At 51.0% G+C, this 20,365-nt stretch overlaps 1 protein-coding gene across 2 annotated transcripts; it reads left to right on the top strand.

Moving 5' to 3' along the window:
* Window positions 1-1,775: 1,775 nt before the first annotated feature.
* CLCN6 (chloride voltage-gated channel 6) lies at window positions 1,776-18,384 on the top strand (the record flags this gene model as incomplete). Of its 2 annotated transcripts, XM_084274740.1 has the most annotated exons (23): window positions 1,776-1,859; window positions 2,684-2,743; window positions 4,205-4,270; window positions 4,706-4,771; window positions 6,150-6,216; window positions 6,592-6,698; window positions 6,922-7,048; window positions 7,593-7,660; window positions 7,772-7,830; window positions 8,462-8,594; window positions 9,491-9,604; window positions 9,850-10,016; window positions 10,927-11,053; window positions 11,897-12,020; window positions 12,364-12,517; window positions 12,612-12,771; window positions 12,904-13,010; window positions 13,541-13,727; window positions 14,360-14,517; window positions 14,851-15,007; window positions 16,099-16,206; window positions 16,852-16,977; window positions 18,304-18,384. In XM_084274740.1, the coding sequence occupies 23 exons, from the start codon at window positions 1,776-1,778 to the stop codon at window positions 18,382-18,384; spliced, it is 2,607 nt and encodes an 868-aa protein (XP_084130866.1). The 2 variants fall into 2 exon arrangements, with proteins under 2 accessions (XP_084130866.1, XP_084130867.1); XM_084274741.1 differs by lacking the exon at window positions 4,205-4,270.
* Between the last annotated feature and the right edge of the window lie 1,981 nt (window positions 18,385-20,365).

Raw genomic sequence — 20,365 nt, 5'->3', positions numbered from 1 at the left:
AACGATTACAGATAATTAGACAAGACCAACCACAAAATTTGGCTCTGCATTATTTGCTTATGTTCCTGCCAAACCTTAAAGTCATCACTGGGGAGCAGCGAGTGTCTGAGCGTTACGTAACGTTGCGGCCCGCGCCGGGGGAAGCGGTGGCAGGAGCCAGTCTGCACTTTGCCCTTATGACAGGTTCTGTGGGCTTAGGTCACCCAAAAAAGAATCTGGATTCATCTTCTACTGTTTACACTGAGCTGCCAGTCGAGCAAAACCCTTTGGGAGAAAGGCTACTTTTACCAGCTGGGGATGGCTCCAGCTGGCAGGAGATGTGAGGAAGAAGCGCAGGTGTTGAACTGGGAGTCTTGGATCTCCTGTGTGCCAACACAGCGGCTGTGACAAGAGTCACCAACACAGACCTGCTGCCAGGAGAAGCCAAAGCAACTGGGTGCACACTAAGAGCCCCGGCCAAGCCCTCCCAAAGGGCTGACATCCACATGGCACTAATCTGGGAGGATTATCCCACAGCTGATGATGGTGACCACGCTGGTGGCACAAAATGAGGTGTGGGTAACTCCCAATCTCTTGCTGCCCAGCCTGCCACTGCGCTGCAGGCAGATGGAGGGACCTCTGCTGAGAGTCAGTGCCCATCACAAGGGAAGGGTTTACGTACAAAAGCCTCTCTAGGACAACACCTGCTGCTGGAGAGGCCCTTACCTCACTGGCAACCTAGAGCCGCGCAGGCAGGGGAAAGGCCCCACTGAAACATTCAGAACAGTGTCCTTACCACCGGGTGCATCACAGATCTGCTGGCAGAAGCTCGCAGCTGTTGTAAAGAGAAAAAAAGAGCCTTCTAAACAACACAGCCAGTTGCAAAGCCAGGTGATCTCACACACCCATCAGCTCCCTTGGGTCCGCTCCCTGCTCCTCCATCCCTGCCACGCCGCAGAGCCCAGGGCCAGGGCCCGTGGCCCAGCTCATGGGCGCTGCCGCGCAGCGAGGATGCTCCCGCCGTGCCCGCGGGATGCTGCCGCTTCGCTTCGCCGCGGGGGGCTTTCAGCTGCTGCCAGGCCCCAGGCGTGCCGCGGGGAGCTCCGCGCCCCGCCGGGCTCGGTTCTACCGGCCAGTCTAACCTCGGCTGCGGAGATGCCGCTTCCCCTGGGGCGGGACACCCGCACGGGACCGGCCTGGCCCCCGGCTGACAACCCGCCGGGGCCCGCGGCTGGATCGGGGGGCACGGCCGCGGGGGCAGCCCGGCGCTGCCCGGGTGATACCGGGAGAGACGGGCCCCCGGCAGCACCGAGAGGCCGCTGCTGCCCGAGGGGTGCCCCGGCTATGCGGCCGAGCGGCGATCAAGCCGGAGCCCGATCGCTCCTTCACCTCAGCTGAACCCGCCAGGGTCGCGGGGCGGCCCGAAGCGGCGGGCGGGCGGGCAGAGGGGGCCGCGGCGCCCAGCCCAGCCCAGCCCAGCCCAGCCCTGCCCTGCCCTGCCCTGCCCGCCGCGGGGGGCACGCCCGGTGCCCGCTCCCCGCTCCCTTCCCGCGGCGCCGCTCACCTGCCGCCGGTGCCAGGCGCTGAGCGCGGCCCCATCCCGCGGCGCTTTAAGGGCGGGCGGGGCGGGGCGGGTCACGTGGCGCCCCGCGCTTTCCCTTCTCCGACATGGCGCCGCGGCCTCAGCTGCCCCGCGTCGCGCGGAGGGGGCGGGGCCGGGGCCGAGCGGCGGCGGCGGGGTCACGCGCGGCGCGGCGGGTGGGGCCGGGAAGGGGCGGTGGCGGCGGCGGCGGAAGATGGCGGGGTGCGGGGCCGGGCTGTGCTGCTGCTGCTGCCCGCGCTGCTGCGGCGAGCGGGAGAGCCGCACCCCCGAGGAGCTGGTACGGCCGCGGCCCCGTGCGCGCCTCCCCCCCACCCCCCCCGGCTTCGTCCCTCCTGGCCGCGCGCTGAGACCGGGCCTGGAGCCGCCGGCCCTGGGCAGCGCCTGTGGAGCGGGGGGCGTCGGGCGTTGCTATGGCGCTGGGCCCGGCGCCTCCGCCCCAGGCGCTGCCGCCTCAGCCCGCGCCCGGCCCGGTGCCTGCGCCCCCGGTGCCTCGGGAGGGGTACCCCGCCCCGCGCTCGGCACGGCGGCGCCTCAAGGCCCGGCCCCTCGCCCCGCGCTCGGCACGGCGGCGCCTCAAGGCCCGGCCCCTCAGCCCGCGCTCGCCACAGCGGCCTCTCGGCGCCCGCTCCCTCAGGCGGTGCTCGGCCCGGCGGCCCCTCAGCGCCTGGTCCCGGCGCCTCAGCCCTTTCCCGCTCTTTTGTCTCGGCTTGCCCCGGTAGCCCCACCGCTGTCGCCGGTGCCGCGGCCTGCGCTGGCCGGGTGTGACACCCCAGCCCTTGTAGCCAGTGCCTCAGCCTGTAGCGCTGCTCCTCACGGGTACTGCAGCCCTTGCAGCGGCTCTGGTGGGGCCTCTCTAGCTGCCTGGCGTGGGACGATGCTGTCTGTGCATGTGTCGTGCCCTGTGCTTCCCTCTGAGGCGCTGCTGTGAAGAAAGCTGGGATGGGGCTTTAGCCCTCTGGTTGATTGTGCTGTGGGGAGCTCCTGTCCAGAAGGAATGTGCCACAGGGCTTCCCTAATGTTGGCTTTGCTGCCAGCATTCATGAGCATATCCATATGCATTCCATCCCCTGATGGTTTTCCTTTCCCACCTTTGTTTTGCAGACTATCCTAGGAGAAACTCATGAAGAGGAGGATGAGATCCTTCCACGCAAAGACTATGAGGTGGGGTGTTAACTGATGGTGGCTTGTGAAAAGAACTGCAGAGAGGTTTTGGTCTGTTTGAGGTTGTAATGAGGCAGGTTCTCCATGTCCATCGCTAATTAGGTTGCATTGACAGACAAACCAAGAGTTCCTGTGCTGGCAGAGAACTGCAACTCATGGTTATGCATTTCTAGGTTAAAGGCCTGTGAGTAGGGCTTGAACATCTGCTGCTCAAGTCAGGCTGTTGTTGAGAAAATGAATTCTCAGAGTCGACTGCATTGTTCTACTTTTTAAATGTGTGATTTACAGGTTCAGGTGCTCTTGTTTCCTCCTGACTGTAGCTCAGTTGACTGTAGTAACTGTTGCCTTGCTGCTGTCTCTGTTGGCATGCTGGCTCGTAGATCTTCCCTTCTATCAGATCCTGCTTCTTCCAGGAGATTTTGCTTTTTGCATGTCTGTCTGGTGGCCCTGGGCTATTTAGAGCAGTTCCTGACGGCATGGGTGTTACCAGCTCAGCCTGTTACTGCTTGGCTTGAAGAGGTGAAGCTGACATAGGTAGAGCTGGTGGTATGTTGTGAGTACAGCTGGGTAACTCTTCTGTTGCTTTTTAGTCACTGCTCTGATAAGCTTAAGAATTGATGGTGTTTATCTAGAAATTCCTATCTGCTGTTGTGAAAGGTTAAATATCTGATGTTACCCTCTCTATGGTCTACTTTGAGGCACTTCAAGCAAAGTCTAAATCTGAACAGTGTGTCTTCTTTAAATTCAAGTTCTAATAAGCAGTTGTGTGCCTGTTTCGTTCCCTACCTCAGCTTGGTCAGTGAATTTGGCTTCTTAGAATCATGGAATCCCAGAATCCCAGGGGTTGGAAGGGACCTGGAGAGCTCATGGGGTCCAACCCCCTGCCAAAGCAGCTCCCCAGCTCATATTGCACAGGGCGGCGTCCAGACGGGGCTGGAACCTCTCCAGAGATGGAGACTCCACACCCCCTGGGTAGGGGGAGCAGTTAAGGACTGTAAGGGTTCAGGGTCAAGCTCATGCTCTGATTCACAGTAAGAATCCAATCTGAAAAAATCTGAAAAAAACCCCAAGCCTAATGAAACATTTCCATTGGATTCAACTGCATACAAGTAAAACACTGCTCCTTTCCAAAAACCACCTCTTCAAATAGCAGAACAAAATCTCTGTCAGGCTTATTTTACTCTGTTAGTCTACTTTGGTTTTATGGGTGGTAGAAGTATTCAATTTTGTTAGTGTTTCTAATATAAACAACCACTCACTTAGTTTAACAGGTTTTCCTGTCTCTGCAGGAAATACTTAAATGAAGTTTTGTCCAGGAGAATTTTCTTCTCCCACTGTTGTGTGTAAACCCCACTGAGGTGGTAGCAATGTCTTCTTTAACCTTTAACAAGGTCTTCTACCTGTAGTATTTTGCACAGTTGCAGATGGTTCTTCTAAACCAACCTCTTGGCATTCTTTCAGAGCTTGGATTATGATCGCTGCATCAATGATCCATACTTGGAAGTTCTGGAGAGCATGGACAACAAGGTAGGACCTTGCTCTTTCTTCCTCATTAGCTTGAGAGCTGAAGCACTGAAAGTTGCCCAGAGAAGCTGTGCTCAAGGCCAGGTTGGGTGGGGCTTTGGGCAACCTGGGCTAGTGAAAGAAGTTCCTGCCCATGGCAGGGGGAGTACTCTCCACTGTGGGAAGTTTTCTGGGTTTTTTAATTCACACAGTTTATTAGTTTATTAAATAAAAATATGTGTGAAGATTATAGGTCCCAGGATCTGTTCTGATCCTTGGCTTTGAAGTGAGATGCTCAACACTTCCAGTTCCCTATTTTTAGTTTGCTGTTGTCACCATCTTCTGTGCATTTACCACTCAAGCTGTAATGGAACTGTAGAGCCCCAAGGTGCTTTTTTCTGACCCCCATTTCTATGTTGCTTTGACTTGGATTTTTATTTTCATCCTTTCCCTGAACAGAAAGCTCAGAGATACGAAGCAGTGAAGTGGGTGATGGTCTTTGCTATTGGAGTCTGCACAGGACTGGTAAGGGTCATGCTGTTTGGGCAATGAGCAAAACTCAGGAGGCTAAGCAGGAATAATTTAGAAGTTAAATGGTGAAAGAGTAAAGAAACTTCTTTTCTTTCCATGAAGTGGGGAGCTGTGGAGTAGCTGAAGCTGTGTTTTGGGAATTACAGCATGTTACTGCTAGATTATTTTCTAGGAAGCCTTTTTTTATCTTGCTGGGCTTTCTTTGCAAAGTCTTCTGGCCAATCCTTGAACTCTACATACAGGAAAAAAAAAACTGAGCACTTAATAAACAGGGGTGCAAATTTACAGCTGAATTCTGGGGGGATTTTGTTTGGCAGTACTGTCTTTGCTGTGTGTGCTTTATAGAGAGTTGGAAATTTGGCTTTGCTGACTGAATGCTGCTGCTAAACACCAGTTTTCTTCTGTACCCTGAAGTATGTTGTGTGTGTTAAAAATGCTGCCAGCTTAGTAGTCTGAGATCCATCTCTTCAGGAATAATTTTAGGAAGGATCTGTCCCAGTGAGAAAGAGGAGGCAGAAATCTGAGCATCTGAAGTTACTTTACTTTGAACAAAGCTGCTTTTGTCTGCTGCATCCTCTGTCCTCCCATATGTCCCTGATGAAAAGGACCTGGGTGTCCTGATGGATGAGAAACATAACATGAGCCAGCAGTGGCTCTTGCAGCTCAGAAGGCCAATGGGATCCTGGGCTCCATCAGCAGAGGGGTGGCAGCAGGGACAGGGAGGGGATTGTCCCTCTCTGCTCTGCCCTTGGGAGGCCCCAGCTGGAGTCCTGTGTCCAGAGCTGGGGCCCCAGGACAAGAAAGATGTGGGACTGGTGGAGAGGGGTCAGAGGAGCCACAAGGATGATTAGAGGGCTGGAGCACCTGCCCTACGAAGAGAGGCTGAGGGAGCTGGGCTTGTTCAGCCTGGAGAAGAGAAGGCTGTGGGGGGACCTCACTGCAGCCTCCCAGTCCCTGAAGGGAGCAGAGGAACAGGAGGGGAATCAGCTTGTTAAAGGGCAGAGACTGGCAGGACAAGGGGGATGGAGTGAAGCTGGAGGAGGGAAGGGGGAGATGAGATATTAGGGGGAAGTTCTTTGCAGAGAGAGTGGTGAGGGGCTGGAACAGGCTGCCCAGAGAGGGGGTGGGTGCCCCATCCCTGGGGGTGTTCAAGGCCAGGTTGGATGGGGCCCTGGGCAACCTTGTGTAGCTCCAGGCCTGGAGGTTGGTGTCCCTGCCTGTGGCAGGGGGTTGGAGCTCTGTGATCCTTGGGGTCCCTTCCAACCCAGACCATTCTATGATTCTATGTGTGTGTACTTCTAGTAGGACTTGCTAGAGGGCTGTTACTTGTGTGTAGTAGTTTCTGGTGGCAGATGTGTGCTGTTTCTCACAGGTGGGCCTCTTCGTGGATTTCTTCGTACGGCTCTTTACCCAGCTCAAGTTCCGGGTGGTGCAAAGCTGTATCTTTTACCCAGTCTGCAGGTTCCTGTCAGACTCAAGTGACCTTTTACTTTCTCTTGCTGGTTTGCCCATGACAACAGTCATGTTGTTGATGATTAATCAAGTTTTCAACTTGATTTCAGCCCTTGCAACCAAGAAATGGTTCCAGTGCCATGTACACAGGCAAAGGCTTAGCTCTGAAAGAACGAGTGGTTTCCTTTCCTTGCAGCTCAGTCATGAGCTCTGAAAAAGGGGCCTGGCTTCCTGATGGGTTGTGCCAGCTGCCCATCTGGATTAGGAAGCACAGGCTTGGCTCCTGATGCCCATGGGACCCCCAGATGTTACTGAATGTGTGTTAGTGGGAACATTGTTGTTTTCCTTGACCATTCCTGCAGCGGTGGAGGAGTGCACTGAGAAAGGCTGTCTTGCCTTGTCCTTGCTGGAGCTGCTGGGCTTCAACCTGACCTTTGTTTTTCTTGCCAGTCTTCTGGTTCTGATCCAAGTAAGACTTAGGTCTGCTGCTGTTCCTTGCACAGCCCCCCTTTCCTCTGCTGGGGTCCTGGGTATGAAGTGTCCTTGCTAAAAGCACTTTCTCCCCCAAGACCTCAAACTAGCTCCCCAGGACTAATTGATTTAGCTCAGCAGAGTCTTGCTGTGCTCTCTGATGAGAGTGTTGCTCAGCTCTGAAATCAATGCAGCACAGCACTGGTGGTTCTTTTCTGCAGCCTGTAGCAGCTGGGTCAGGAATTCCTGAAATTAAATGCTACCTCAACGGGGTGAAGGTGCCAGGGGTTGTGCGTCTGCAGACTGTGGTGTGCAAGGCCATGGGAGTGCTCTTCAGTGTGGCAGGAGGTAAGAAGGGCTGTGGTGTCTTGATCTTGTTGGAGTAAAGAATCTCTGAAGGGGGGGAAATGCTGTGTCTGAGGTACACAGAGTACAGAAGATCGGAGTGATGAGCTCTGAATGCATATGTAGTATGGAAAATAGAATGATCAGGACTGCTGGGAAACCAGGTACTTTTCTGGGTGGGCTGGTCAGAAGTGTCTCTTGGTGGCTCAGTCCTGAGAATTCTCTGGAAGGTGTTGCCTAGAGCAGCCTGAAGGAGGTTATGATCTAGGCAGCAGGGCAGAGTAACTTGGGGAGTTCAGGGTCTGTGAATGGTTCCACCCACTTGGAGTCCCAAGTCTGTGCAAGTTTTCACAAACATTTGTGGGGAGGGAGGAGTGAGGGGATGGGGTCAGCACCTTCCTTCAGCTTGAGAAAAGAGGGAGGGGCTTCAGGCTTGGCACAGAGAACTGTACCCTGGTGTGGGAGTGGTGAGCTAATCCCTCCTGGAATTGTCAGCAAGGGAGAAGGGCAGGGAGAGTGTGTTGCCTCATCAGTCCTGTTTTTCCAGGTCTGTTTGTTGGGAAGGAGGGTCCAATGATTCACAGTGGTGCTGTCGTGGGTGCAGGTTTGCCACAGGTTAGTGCTGGCCTGGGTCTCTCTGACCTCTGCTCACATCACTGCTTTGTAAGATACCACAAGGAGTAAGTTTTTGTCTCCTCTGTTTCTCAGTCTCTGCTTTGTTTGTAGTTCCAGAGCATCACTTTGAGGAAGATCCAGTTTAACTTCCCGTACTTCCGCAGTGACAGGTACTGTGCTCAGGGTGTGGAGGAGAGGAGAGAAGGATGAGTGAGCAGGCTTCTTTGGGAGAAGGGTGGCCAACTGGGATGAATCCATTGGGTGTTCAGTTTCCCAAGTGTTCTGCAGCTTCATTCTGCAGCACAACCCCACCAGGACTTGACTCTCCATGCTGCTCTGCTCCCCATGGTCATTGATGTTCCTTTGCAAGTCACACTCAGCAAAGCTTTACCTAGTTAAAACCTTGAATCTGAATGGTTAAATGTCTTCATTGTTGGGAACAAGCTCAGTTACTCACCTGTTCTGATGAGGATATACTCTAGAAAAGGTTGGTTCTCCTGAATATGAACGAAATATTGCCTTTCCTACTCTGATTCTTTCAAGTGATGCTGGAGCCCCATGGCATGGGATGGTTCCTCAGTTGTGCAGTGCCCAAGTTTTGCTCTGTGTTGGTGCTCTAGAGGAAAGGCCTGATGCTGCCATGATTTACTGAATAAATGGTGCTGCCTGCCATGGCCAGCACTTCTCCCAGTTGCCACTCCTGTATCCCTGGGATATATCTGTAAATGGGAATGGTCTCTTACTATGCAGAATCTAGAGCTTGATTTAGTTAAACTGAGATTCTTTTTCTCTTCATTTCAGGGATAAAAGGGATTTTGTATCTGCTGGAGCAGCTGCAGGGGTTGCAGCTGCCTTTGGAGCCCCAATTGGGGGCACACTCTTCAGCTTGGAAGAAGGTTCCTCCTTCTGGAATCAGGGACTTACATGGAAGGTGGTGAGTAATCACTCTTGCCCTTTCTGTGTGTCTCTTCCTTGAGCTGGACCTTTGGGAGGGATTGTCTGTGAGGGCATTCAGGTTATCCTGTGTTACCTCCTGAGCTCTCCTGGCCAGAGAGAGATTGCCTGCTCTCAGTGCTCCAGAATTCCTCCAGATCAAGAGCAGAGACTACCTGGAACTAGGGAGCACCTCTGTGGACAGCAGATTTGTGTACATGGGAGAAAGGGCCTCTGTGTCTGGGTTCTTTGCAGCCCAGTCCCTTGGGAGCAGAATGGGCAGGTGCTGGGTTTCTTTTGCTGTTCTCTGCCCTGGGGAGCTGTATTGCAGTGATGCCACCTGCCTTCAGGTTGCTGATTTCTCTGCCTCCAGTGCCTGCTTCATGAAGGTGACAGTACTTTAAAAATGTATTGGATTTCATGATGGTTTTTACATTTCTTATGCCCAATGTCCTGTTGATAGGATTCAGTGTGTTTGTTTTCAGTGGGGATAAAAGGAGTCAGGGGAATTGTCAAGACAGCAACTCTATGAGCCAATGAAGACCTCGATTCCAACTCTAAATAAGCTGTGCTAGTGCCTTGTAATTGATTTGTAACTGCAAAATATAATCTTTGACAAGAAAAAAACCCACCTGTTTCTGTAAAAATCCCTAAGTGAAATTTCTAACTTCTTCTGTGGGAAACCAAACCAGATGATTATGGTGTAGTCCATTCTAGCCCTGCTGTCTTTTGCAGCAGGGAATGGGTGTTAAACCTCAGTAGGAGGTTTATTTTCCTGAAGGTTGAGAAGGCTCTGAAGTTCCCTTCCCAAGGCATAAGCCTCAAGAAGGAGCTGACATTCTTTGATTTTAGGAGTGTTTAGTTCTTCCCTCTCTTTTTTTTCTCCCACTTCCTCAGCTTTTCTGTTCCATGGCTGCCACCTTCACCCTGAACTTCTTCCGCTCTGGGATTCAGTTTGGAAGTTGGGGATCGTTCCAGCTCCCTGGGCTGCTGAACTTTGGGGAGTTTAAGGTAAGATTTAGTGCTCTTATCTCCCCTACTCTCTCCAGGCTCTGTTTCTGGGGTGTTTTTTTGATACATGCTTGTATTTCAGTGCAGGGCAGTTGATGCTTGACTGCAGGACATTGAAAGCAGAATTGTTTCCCTTTGGTCATAGCTGCTTAAAGTCTCCTGCTGTGGAGACAAACATTGATAGGAACCTGCAGCAACTATTCTAATAGCTGTAATATTCTTTTTCTCTGCTTTTCTGCACATAGTGCTCTGAGTCTGATAAGAAATGCCACCTCTGGACAGCTGTGGACTTGGGCTTCTTCATTCTGATGGGCATTGTGGGAGGCCTCCTTGGAGCCACCTTCAACTGCCTGAACAAGAGACTCGCCAAGTACCGCATGCGGAACGTGCATCCCAAGCCAAAGCTGGTCAGGTATCTGTGTGCTCTCTTGAGTTTCTGCAAGGATTTCTGCTCTCTGCTCAGTGTTCCAAAGCCAAAGCATCAATCTAGGAGATCCAGTGAGGAAATCCCAGACCTGTTGTTTGTGAAATCACAAACGAAACCTCCTGGAACATAAAAGTGAACACCAGGAACCAGATGTTCCAGTCCCTCTGCAGTTTTATGCTTACTCTGGTGGTACAGAGAGCTGCAACTCCCTTCACAAGGGCTATGAACAGTGCTTTTTATTATAATGTCTGTATAGAGCTGGACAAACCTGTCTCCATGCAGTAGGGTTTTTTGTCTCATCCAAACAGATGTGGAAGGAATAACTGATCCCACCTTTTGTTTTTTTTTAATTGTCTTGGTTAATTAAATTCTCAACCGAGCTAGTATCTGTGCTAGTTAGAGAAGGAGCTGCCATTCTGTAATTCTGGAAAATAGCTGTTGGTTTGCTCCAGACAATTCCTTAATAAGAAGCCCCAAACAAACCCACAAAAAACTAAAAACCCCAAATCAAACTGTGTTTAGCAGTTAGAGAAGAAAAGAGAGATGAAAGACTGTGCATCAACCACTCCAGTCCTGTCTAGACTTCTACCCTGTAAGGATCTACAGAACATTGTTTCCATGTGAACAACCTCATCACTGGACCCTGTAGCTTTTTATACATGACTGCTAGTGTTCTCTGGGCAGAAATAGCTCCTTTTTGGGGCAGGCAGTTAAAAAGGGGAGCTAACGTAATCCCTAAGTCATAATTCAGCATGACTTGCAGAGTCCCCTGCTTCTGATGTTTAAGCTGTGGTGACTGCTGCTTCTTGCAACCTTATCAGAGTCTTGTGCAGAGTGTGGACTGGGTTACAGAGCTGATTGTGGCTTCAGCAGGTGGTTTCTTGTGTGCTTGCAGGGTCTTGGAGAGCCTGCTGGTGTCACTGACTACCACGGTTGTGGTCTTTGTAGCCTCCATGGTTCTGGGGGAATGCCGACAGATGTCTTCCACCAGTCACAGTGGCAACGACACTCTGAGCCTGCAGGTGAGAGATCTTACATGAAGATTATGTGTTAGGGCCATGGAGATGATCAGAGGGCTGGAGCAGCTCCCCTACAGAGAGAGGCTGAGGGAGCTGGGCTGGTTCAGCCTGGAGAAGAGAAGGCTGTGGGGGGACCTCACTGCAGCCTCCCAGTCCCTGAAGGGAGCAGAGGAACAGGTGGGGAATGGGCTTGTTAGAGGGCAGAGACTGGCAGGACAAGGGGAATGGAGTGAAGCTGAAGGAGATAAGGTTTAAATTGGATATTAGGGGGAAGTTCTTTGCAGAGAGAATGGTGAAGGGCTGGAACAGGCTGCCCAGAGAGGGGGTGGGTGCCCCATCCCTGGGGGTGTTCAAGGCCAGGTTGGATGGGGCCCTGGGCAACCTTGTGTAGCTCCAGGCCTGGAGGTTGGTGTCCCTGCCTGTGGCAGGGGGTTGGAGCTCTGTGACCCTTGGGGTCCCTCCCAACCCAGACCATTCTGTGATTCCATTCTATGATTCTATGTTTTGCATCATATTGTTTGTCCTCCAAAGAAGCACAGGCACACAATGAGCTTTTGACAGCACACAGCACATAACAGAGCTTCAGTGAAAGCCTACAGATGGTTGCAGGAGCTTAGGGTAATAATGGAGGCTTTGTGCTTTCGTACTTTAGCAAAGCAGCTCAAGCTGTGAATCAGAGAGCCCGTTGGTGTTACAGGCCCCATCCCTGCTGTTGATGCTTTGTCTGAACTTCCAAAGTGTGGGCTGGCAGCCCTGTACAGGAGGGCTGCTCCCATCCTACACAAAGGCTAACGTAGGAGAGGGTGAGTTGTAACTGTTTGTGTCTTCTGTGTCCTGCATTAGGGTATGTCAGAGGACGTGAATTCAAGCATCAAAACATTTTTTTGCCCAAATGAAACCTATAATGACATGGCCACGCTCTTCTTCAACCCTCAGGAGTCAGCTATCTTGCAGCTCTTCCACCAGGACGGTGAGTAGCTAGGGAGCAGTACCCTGTCACATAGCTAGGCTTCAGAGCTTCATCTTGCTTGAAACAGTCTTGCCATAAGAACCACAAGGCTAAGAGCATCTTCAGGCCTTCATGGCTCTGAGACACTGTTAGTACCACAGGTAAAAGCCTCCTCCATGGGAAGGCAAGCCTGCTTTTCCTCTCTTTTTCACTTACCCATTGTCTGTTTGTGTGTTTGTTCTGGGACACTAAGTAGCTGTTGTGAGATGAGCCTGCTGTGAACTGTGAGGGGTGGATGATGCAAGACTACTGTCTTTGTCTGACCAACCCGTGCCCTTTTGTCACGATTCTTCTTGTGTTGCAGGTACTTTCAGCCCAGTCACACTGTCCTTGTTCTTCCTTCTCTATTTCTTACTCTCCTGCTGGACATACGGGATCTCTGTGCCCAGTGGTCTCTTTGTGCCATCATTGCTTTGCGGGGCTGCCTTCGGACGCCTGGTTGCCAACCTCCTCAAAAGGTGCCTTGAGTGTGTGTAGGTGTGTGAGACGTGCTGCAGGTGCACACTGAGCTCTCAGGTTGTTCTAATCTCCAGGCTCTGTATTTTGCCCTAGCTACATTGGCCTGGATCACATCTACTCGGGAACCTTCGCGCTGATCGGGGCAGCAGCGTTCCTGGGAGGAGTAGTTCGCATGACGATTAGCCTGACAGTCATCCTAATTGAATCCACCAATGAGATCACCTATGGGCTCCCAATAATGATCACCCTCATGGTGAGTGCAGGGTCTTAGTCCTGGCTTCTTGCAGACCACTCCAATGCCCTGGATCTCTGCTCCTTCCAGAGCTGTGATAGGCCAAGGAGCCTTGTACTTGGAACAGCAACTCAGTAGACCTTCCCTTTGCAGGTAGCCAAATGGACAGGAGACTTTTTCAACAAAGGCATCTATGACATTCATGTGAACTTGAGAGGAGTCCCTCTTCTGGAGTGGGAAACCGAGGTGGAAATGGATAAGTAAGGCTGCCCCTCTTGTCAGGGTTGGTTAGAATTTGTAGGAGGGTTCCTGCTCAGTGAGGAGTGCTGTAATGCCAGGGGGTGGTGATGCCTCATCTCCATTGAACCTGGCTGCTCTGAGAGGAGCAGCTGGGAGTTGTGCATCAGGCCTGCAGTGGGAAAGAGGTGCTGGAGGAGGAGGGTTGGATGGGTAGAGATCTGAGGGGCACATTTGTGAGATTAAGCAAGAACCCTATGAGGTGTTCCACTGGACTTTGCTTCTTGTCCAATTTTATCTTCCCACCTGTTGTCTTTTCCCAGTAGTGTCTAACCTTTTTCCTTGCCTATAGTGCATCATTGATGCAATGTTATGTTAAAAAAAATGTATCAATTGTGCCACTAATAGTGTGCTGAAGGTGAGCACATAGGAACAAGGAGTTGGCAGAACTGAACTGAACACACTCCTTCAGGATCTCATTTTGGGAATGGTTTATTTCCCTGCTTGCCCAGCAAAAGAGGCACTCAGCAATCTTGGATCTCTCTTTCCTCAGACTACGAGCCAGTGATATCATGGAGCCCAACTTGACATATGTCTACCCACACACCAGGATCCAGTCCCTGGTTAGCATCCTGCGGACCACTGTCCATCACGCCTTCCCTGTCGTGACTGAGAACCGGGGCAACGAGAGGGAGTTCATGAAGGGAAATCAGCTGATAAGTAACAACATCAAATTCAAGGTAAGGAGGTGCTTGTTGGAGAAGCTGAAGGGTAGAGAGCAAGTGGAAGGCCCTTTCTTTTGTATCTGGGCTTCTGCCAGTGCAGAATTCAGGTCAGACAGAAGCACTTATTGCAATACAGAGTTTGAGAGACTCGATTTCATTTAATTCTCCAGGTCATGGTGAAGGCAGAAGAGTAGACAGAGTCCACTAGAGGCAGAAGTTAAGAGTTCCAAGTCACCTGTTTAGGATAGACATGGAAAAAGTTTGCATTTGGCACTGAAGTACTGAACACAACCATTGAGACCAGTAGTAGGTGCCTAACTGCTTCTCTAGTTTGTAGGACAGGTAGTGGGGTAGATGCTTTAGTCTCTTGGGAAACGTAAACTGTAAGGCCAGAGTGAATAGTGAACGTGCTTGTGGTGTCCTTGAGGATGCCTGAGTTCCTAAACTCCAGGTTCTCTGGCCAAGGAGAGCACAGCCCTGTTTTCTGTTCTTACCAGTACTGCAGCAGTACTGACTAATGTCAGTACTGGTAAGAACAGAAAACACCTCATCCAGTGACACAGAGCTATGATCTGATAGCTCATAGTCGCTCTTGGGTGACTGTTGAGCTGCTTAATGGGCATCTGAGAACTGTTTGGTGTATCCAGAAATCCAGCATCCTGACCCGAGCCGGGGAGCAGCGGAAGCGCAGCCAGTCCATGAAGTCCTACCCGTCCAGTGAGCTGCGGAACATGTGTGATGAGCACATCGCCACCGAGGAGCCGCCCGAGAAGGAGGATCTGCTGCAGCAGATGCTGGAGAGAAGGTGAGATCCTGGTAGGCCCAAATGTATGGGAACAGGGTGTTTCCATAGGTTGAGGTGTGGTGGTATGCTTCATACAGTTCCCATCATTCCTGTGGCAGAGGAAACATGGCTAGTATCCATGTTTTAGGAGTGACTTGTCAGGTGTCCTCAGTCAGTTGTGGGGCTCCCACTTGTGACCAAGTACTTGGACACCATCACATCATTACCCAACTTGTTAAATTTCCTTTCAGAAGAAGGTTGCAAAGAGCTGAATTAGCTGCTCTTGTTTTGGAAGGGAGGTTATGCATTTCTCCTTAAGTTTATTCACCTTCTGACATGTTCAATCTACCACAGGTACACCCCCTACCCCAACCTGTACCCTGACCAGTCTCCCAGTGAAGAGTGGACCATGGAGGAACGCTTCAGACCTTTGACCTTCCATGGCTTGATCCTGCGCTCCCAGCTTGTCACCCTCCTTGTCAGGGGTGTTTGCTACTCTGAGAGCCAGTCGGTGAGTCTTCCTAATCAGGAACTGTAGTAGAGAAATCCCTCTTCTCTTGGCTGAGAAGATTGGGAGCAATATTTATGGACTGTCCAAAAGGACTTACCTATTTTTACATTTTAAGGAATGCATCTGTGTTTTAAAACCTGCAGACAGATAGAATGAAGAGAAATTCATTTTTGTTTAAGTACCAACAGGAGAAGAGAACAGCTACTGGTTAAAACATAAGCTATGAGACCGTTTCTTTTTGCATAAAGGTGCAATCCTGCCATAACTGGAGAATTGGGGGTGAGGGGGGCAGATACTAAGTACAAATAGAGCAACCAGCAGTGTACACTCTGTGTTTTGGTTTGTGCCAGTTCTGGGCTCCCTGGGATAAAACAGACAGGGATCTCCTGGAGAGAGTCCAGAGGGGCTATGGAGATGATGAAGGCCCTGGAGCATCTCCCCTGTGAGGAAAGGCTGAGTGAGCTGGGGCTGTTCAGCCTGGAGAGAAGAAGACTAAGGGGGGACCTGATTAATGTTTATCACTATCTGAAGGATGGGATGCAGGGGGAAATGGGCAGCCCCTTTTCAGTGTCTGTGGGGACAGGACAAGGGGCAGTGGCTGCAAGTTGGAGCACAGGGAGTTCCACAACAACATGGGGAAGAACTTTTCCCCAGTGAGGGTGAGGGAGCCCTGGGACAGGCTGCCCAGGGGGTGTGGAGTCTCCATCTCTGGAGAGATTCCAGCCCCGTCTGGACGCCACCCTGTGCAGTATGAGCTGGGGAGCTGCTTTGGCAGGGGGTTGGACCCCATGAGCTCTCCAGGTCCCTTCCAACCCCTGGGATTCTGTGATGAGCGATTGTTTGAGGCTGTTCTTCCCCGAGGCTGGTTTGTTGCTGCCCTCCAGTGTTCAGCATGGACCTGTCCGAGGCTGGGGAGCAGGTCTGGGGGTGTGGCAGCTGCAGCCTGGGTAGCTCTGGGCTTGCCCTGTGGGCATAGGGTGGGATGGAGCTCTGAGTGAGCCCCTTGGAAGCATTGCTTGCTGTGCTGCTTGCAGCTCTGAGCTGCCTGGGATGGAGCCACAGGAGTTCAGTGTGATCTGTGTTACTTGCAGAGTGCGAGTCAGCCCCGGCTGTCCCATGCAGAGATGTCAGAGGATTACCCCCGCTACCCAGACATCCATGACCTGGACCTCACCTTGCTGAACCCTCGCATGATAGTGGTAAGAAATGCACTTGCAGCATAACAGTGTTTCCTGACAGATGTTTAGGACTGCCCCAAGCCTTTAAAAAAGGCTGAGAGGATGTTTAAATGCACCCTTGGGTGCAGTGACCAACATTCTGTTCTTCTCATGCGTTCGGTCAGCCTTGGCTGCATGTGGAAGTCCATCCTCATCCCTGCCGTGGGGTAACGTCACACACAGGGGCTTTACTTCCAAAATAAGATGTTGCCTGTCTAGTTTAATTTCCTTCTGGATTAGACTCCTCCCTGAGTGAGACTGGACAGGAAAACTGCTGCTGTCTGTGTGGAGCTGTGTGTGCTGGCAGCTCAGTCAGTGGCAGGTCTGTCATCCTCTTAGTGACAGGAAGGTCGCTGTGTTGGCCAAATTCTTTAATATACTTTTTCTGGACCTGCATTTATCCTTCTCAGATGCTTCCTGCAGCAGAGGGTTCTTAAATTCATGGGTTACAGTGTACAAAAGACCTGACAAATTCAGGTTCCTGAAATAATTTCATACACATGGAGAAACAGAAGATGCCCACAGTCCACCACCCCATCCGGAGATCAGTGCATTGGGGGACTTGTATGAATTGCTTGTTAGTACTTCCCAGAGATAGTGAAACTGCCTCTTGTTTTGCTTTCCCAGGATGTCACCCCATACATGAACCCATCACCCTTTGCTGTCTCTCCAAACACTCACGTGTCACAAGTTTTCAACCTGTTCAGGACAATGGGACTCAGGCACTTACCTGTTGTGAATGCGGTTGGAGAGGTGAGTCCTCACCTGCTTTGTCTTGGCTGAGTGAGGGAAGCTGCTGTGTGTTTCTCAGTGCTTTCCACCTTTGGGAGTGACAGCAGGCAGGAATGTTTTCAAGTGATCAGAAATGCTTCTTAAGGCCCTGAAGCATTGTTGGGTACTGTGATTTTGGTACCATTTTTTGTGTCAGCTTCCTGCTTTCCCTGCAAGGGGCAGGACACAGTCTCTCCCCTGTCTCAGGCTGGCAGCATGTGGAAGCTCTGACTGTCTTGTACCTTGTACCTTGAACTCATCAGAGGCCACTAAGCTGGCTTCCTCTTTAACAGCTTTAGTCAAGGCCAAGAGCAGACGTTCCTGTTTGTTGGGGAAGGAAGGTTGGGGTTTTTTTTGCTGGAAGGGAACTTGCATTCTGTTCCTACTCAACGGAGCAGCAAAATAAAGGAGTCTGGTTGGTGCTCAATTCACCATACTTGTCTTTGCTGTCTACAATGCTCAGGACCAGTCAGTAGGTGTCAGTAACTCCCTATAAACGTAACGAGAGACTGCGTTAAGGCCGAATTGGTCCGTCCCTGTGAGACAGCAGCGCCTCTGGGCACTCTGGGGTTCTATTAGAACCCTCTGGGGTTCCTAATAGCTACTCTGCAAAGCCTGCTGGTTGAAAACCAGGGGTGATTCGTTCCATGTTTAGTGCAAGATGCTCTTAAAATACTGGAGAGCAGCCTGGTTCTAAACTCTTGCAATGCATATGAACCCCTGACGTGTCTCCTCAGCTGAAATGGGAGATTTGACTGTTTCCCCAGCAGGCTGGGAGAGGTTCCCTTTTGTGATGTGCCAGCTAGTGCTGGTCAGTGTGCAGTCACCACTCAGCTGGCCTTTACTGTTTCTCTGGTTTGGTCTTTAGAGCTGACTGTATCTGATAGGAGCTATCTGCAGTCATGTTATGTGGCATACCAGAAATAGCTTTGATGAAGCCATAAGAGACAACTTTATTATTTCCAATTCAAGTTTTCACTTTTCAAAGGATTCAGTTAGATTTCTGTACTAATGTGGACAGGTTTTCCCTTCCTAGCCAGGGGGTACTAATGCTGTGCCACAGCAGTTAAGCTGTCTGGGTGTAGTTAAAGCAGTGTCTTGCTTGTAGATAAGTGCTAGGAGAAGGAGGGCTGTTATTTTGGTGAGATTTGAATTTGAATCTATTATTTTCCAGCATTTATCAAGAACTGCTTGTAGCTTCCCTCCTCCTTGGGGGTTGTAAAGAACAGCAGCTCTACCACGCACATCCTAGTGGCACACCTGTGATACTGACTTGTATCTCTTTCTCCTCTTTTCTTCCTCTTTAAGATTGTTGGGATAATCACTCGGCACAACCTGACCCACGAGTTCCTGCAGGCAAGACTGAGGCAGCACTATCAGACCATCTGATGCCCCTGCCCACCCTGCCCCACTGCCAAGCCTGCACACGCATTCTGCTTGGACCCCACAAGGCCCAAGACTTGCCATTTGGCTTCTCACATGCATATCAAGCCTGGGGAGCTGGAAAACATCTTGCTAGCCAGAAAATTAGAGGAGCCTGCCTAAGGCCAGAGCTGTTGATTGGTCTCAGGCACTTGGTTTGACCACTCTTGATCCAGGTTTTGCCTTTTCCTGTGCCCTGTTGTCTTCTTTCATCAGATGTTGTCCTGACAACTGTATGTTCTGCTATTTTTGGTTTGTTTTGGGTTGGGTTTTTTTCTTTTTAAAGGGTTGGAAAAAAGAACCTTCTAATTCCACTGTGTCCTGTGCAGAGAACTGCAGCATCTTTTCCCTGTCCTCCTGTATGTTTCCCTTTTCCTCTTCCTCCTTGTTCCTGCAACTGTTGCCTTACTTGTGTGACAAAGGGGGTCAAGGCTGAGAGGAGGTACTGAAGTTTGCAGAGAGCAAAGAGCTGCTCTAGAGGATGGCTTTTCTCAAAAGCAGTATTAAAGAAATCAACCTCATGTCAAATGCAGCTCTCCTTTCAGATGTGCCTGTTGCCCATGTTTTTCCACTCTGGCTTCATTTGTTCCTCATTTCTCTCCTTTCCTGGGGAATTGTCCCTGCTGTGATGTTGTTGACAGCAGCTGACTTTTGAGAGCAGCTCAGCAAATCAGGAGTTCAAAACAGTTAAATTCCAGTTACTGTTTGGGATTATAAATATTTAATACACTTGTAGAGCACCTCAGAGAAGGGAGATCTCTTTCCCTGTTAGCTCTTGCTATTATCTCCCTGTAAGAGACTCTTCTAAGGCACTTTGTGGCACTTTGTCACTACCCTGACATTCCTGCATTTCTTGGCATTTGTAGGCACTTTGTCCTTGCACTGATCCAGCAGTGAGAGCCTGGGACGCCTTTCCAGCGACAGTTAGAGACCAGAAAACCTCTCTGAAGAACCCCACATCCTCAGAGCATGCTTTGCTTTCTGGAGGCAGGTAGAATTGATGCCCTGTCTCTGGGCTTAGTTGAATTATCTCTGTTGTGAGAGGAGCTGCAGTAACCTCAGGCTCTCAGAGAGGAGGGATACTTGGTGCTGGTGACTAACAGGCAGGATCTGCTGCAGGGTGATAAGTGGGGCTGTCTGTGCTCTAAAAATGCTTCAGATAACATGTGCAACTAACAGCTGAATATCTGTGAGGGTAAAATCAGCACTGAGAAGCCAGTTGCAGCCAGTTTGCTTCTTTAGCAGGTACCATCCTGGCCAGCATCTGCATTGTTCCAGCAGGCACCTGCCCTCCTGAGTTTTGCATACAGATAACCCTCAGTGGGAAGCCAGTGCTGTGCCCCCAGGGGCTGCAGAGCTGATTGGCTTGATAAAGCACAGAGCATTCTCTCAGCCAAGAGTCTGGGCCAAGTAACATGGGGAATGTATCCCAGAAAAGCTTCTACACAGCCTCTGAGCCTCCTGATTAACCTGTTGGCTGCCATGAGAAGCTGGGTAAGTGAGAGCTGTGGCAGGAGGAAATCAGACAGTGCTGTGTTTCCTGAGTTCAGGAGCTCAGCCCTGCTGAAGATTTTCCTCACTGAGCCTGGAGAAGTTGTGCCCTTTCTTTACATGCATCAAAACACTATAATGTGAGTTTGTGGAAGCTGATTGTTCCAGGGCACTGCTCTGCAGACTGCTGAGCCCTGCTCAGGTAGGGTTTGGAGGAGGCTTTGTGCCCAGGTCACTGACTATGATCTTGATGGCTCTTTAAGTCACTGGAACTCTTAGATGTTCATGGAGTCATTGCAGGACAGATGTTTTCTCTGGCTGTGCTTGGCATTAAAGACAGCTCAGTCAGGAGAGGCTTTTGAAGATTGTTCAGCAGATGAGAGAAAACTTGGTCTTACAAATGGTTCCTGAGGGCAAGTTCTAGCATAGAATTGCTCCTTGTCATTCAGTGTGTGGT

The sequence above is a fragment of the Gallinula chloropus genome (genome assembly GCF_964237585.1).
Source record: "Gallinula chloropus genome assembly, chromosome: 23".
Classification (NCBI taxonomy): domain Eukaryota; kingdom Metazoa; phylum Chordata; class Aves; order Gruiformes; family Rallidae; genus Gallinula; species Gallinula chloropus.
Note: the sequence above shows the minus strand (reverse complement) of the source record. Positions and strands in the feature narration are given on the sequence as shown.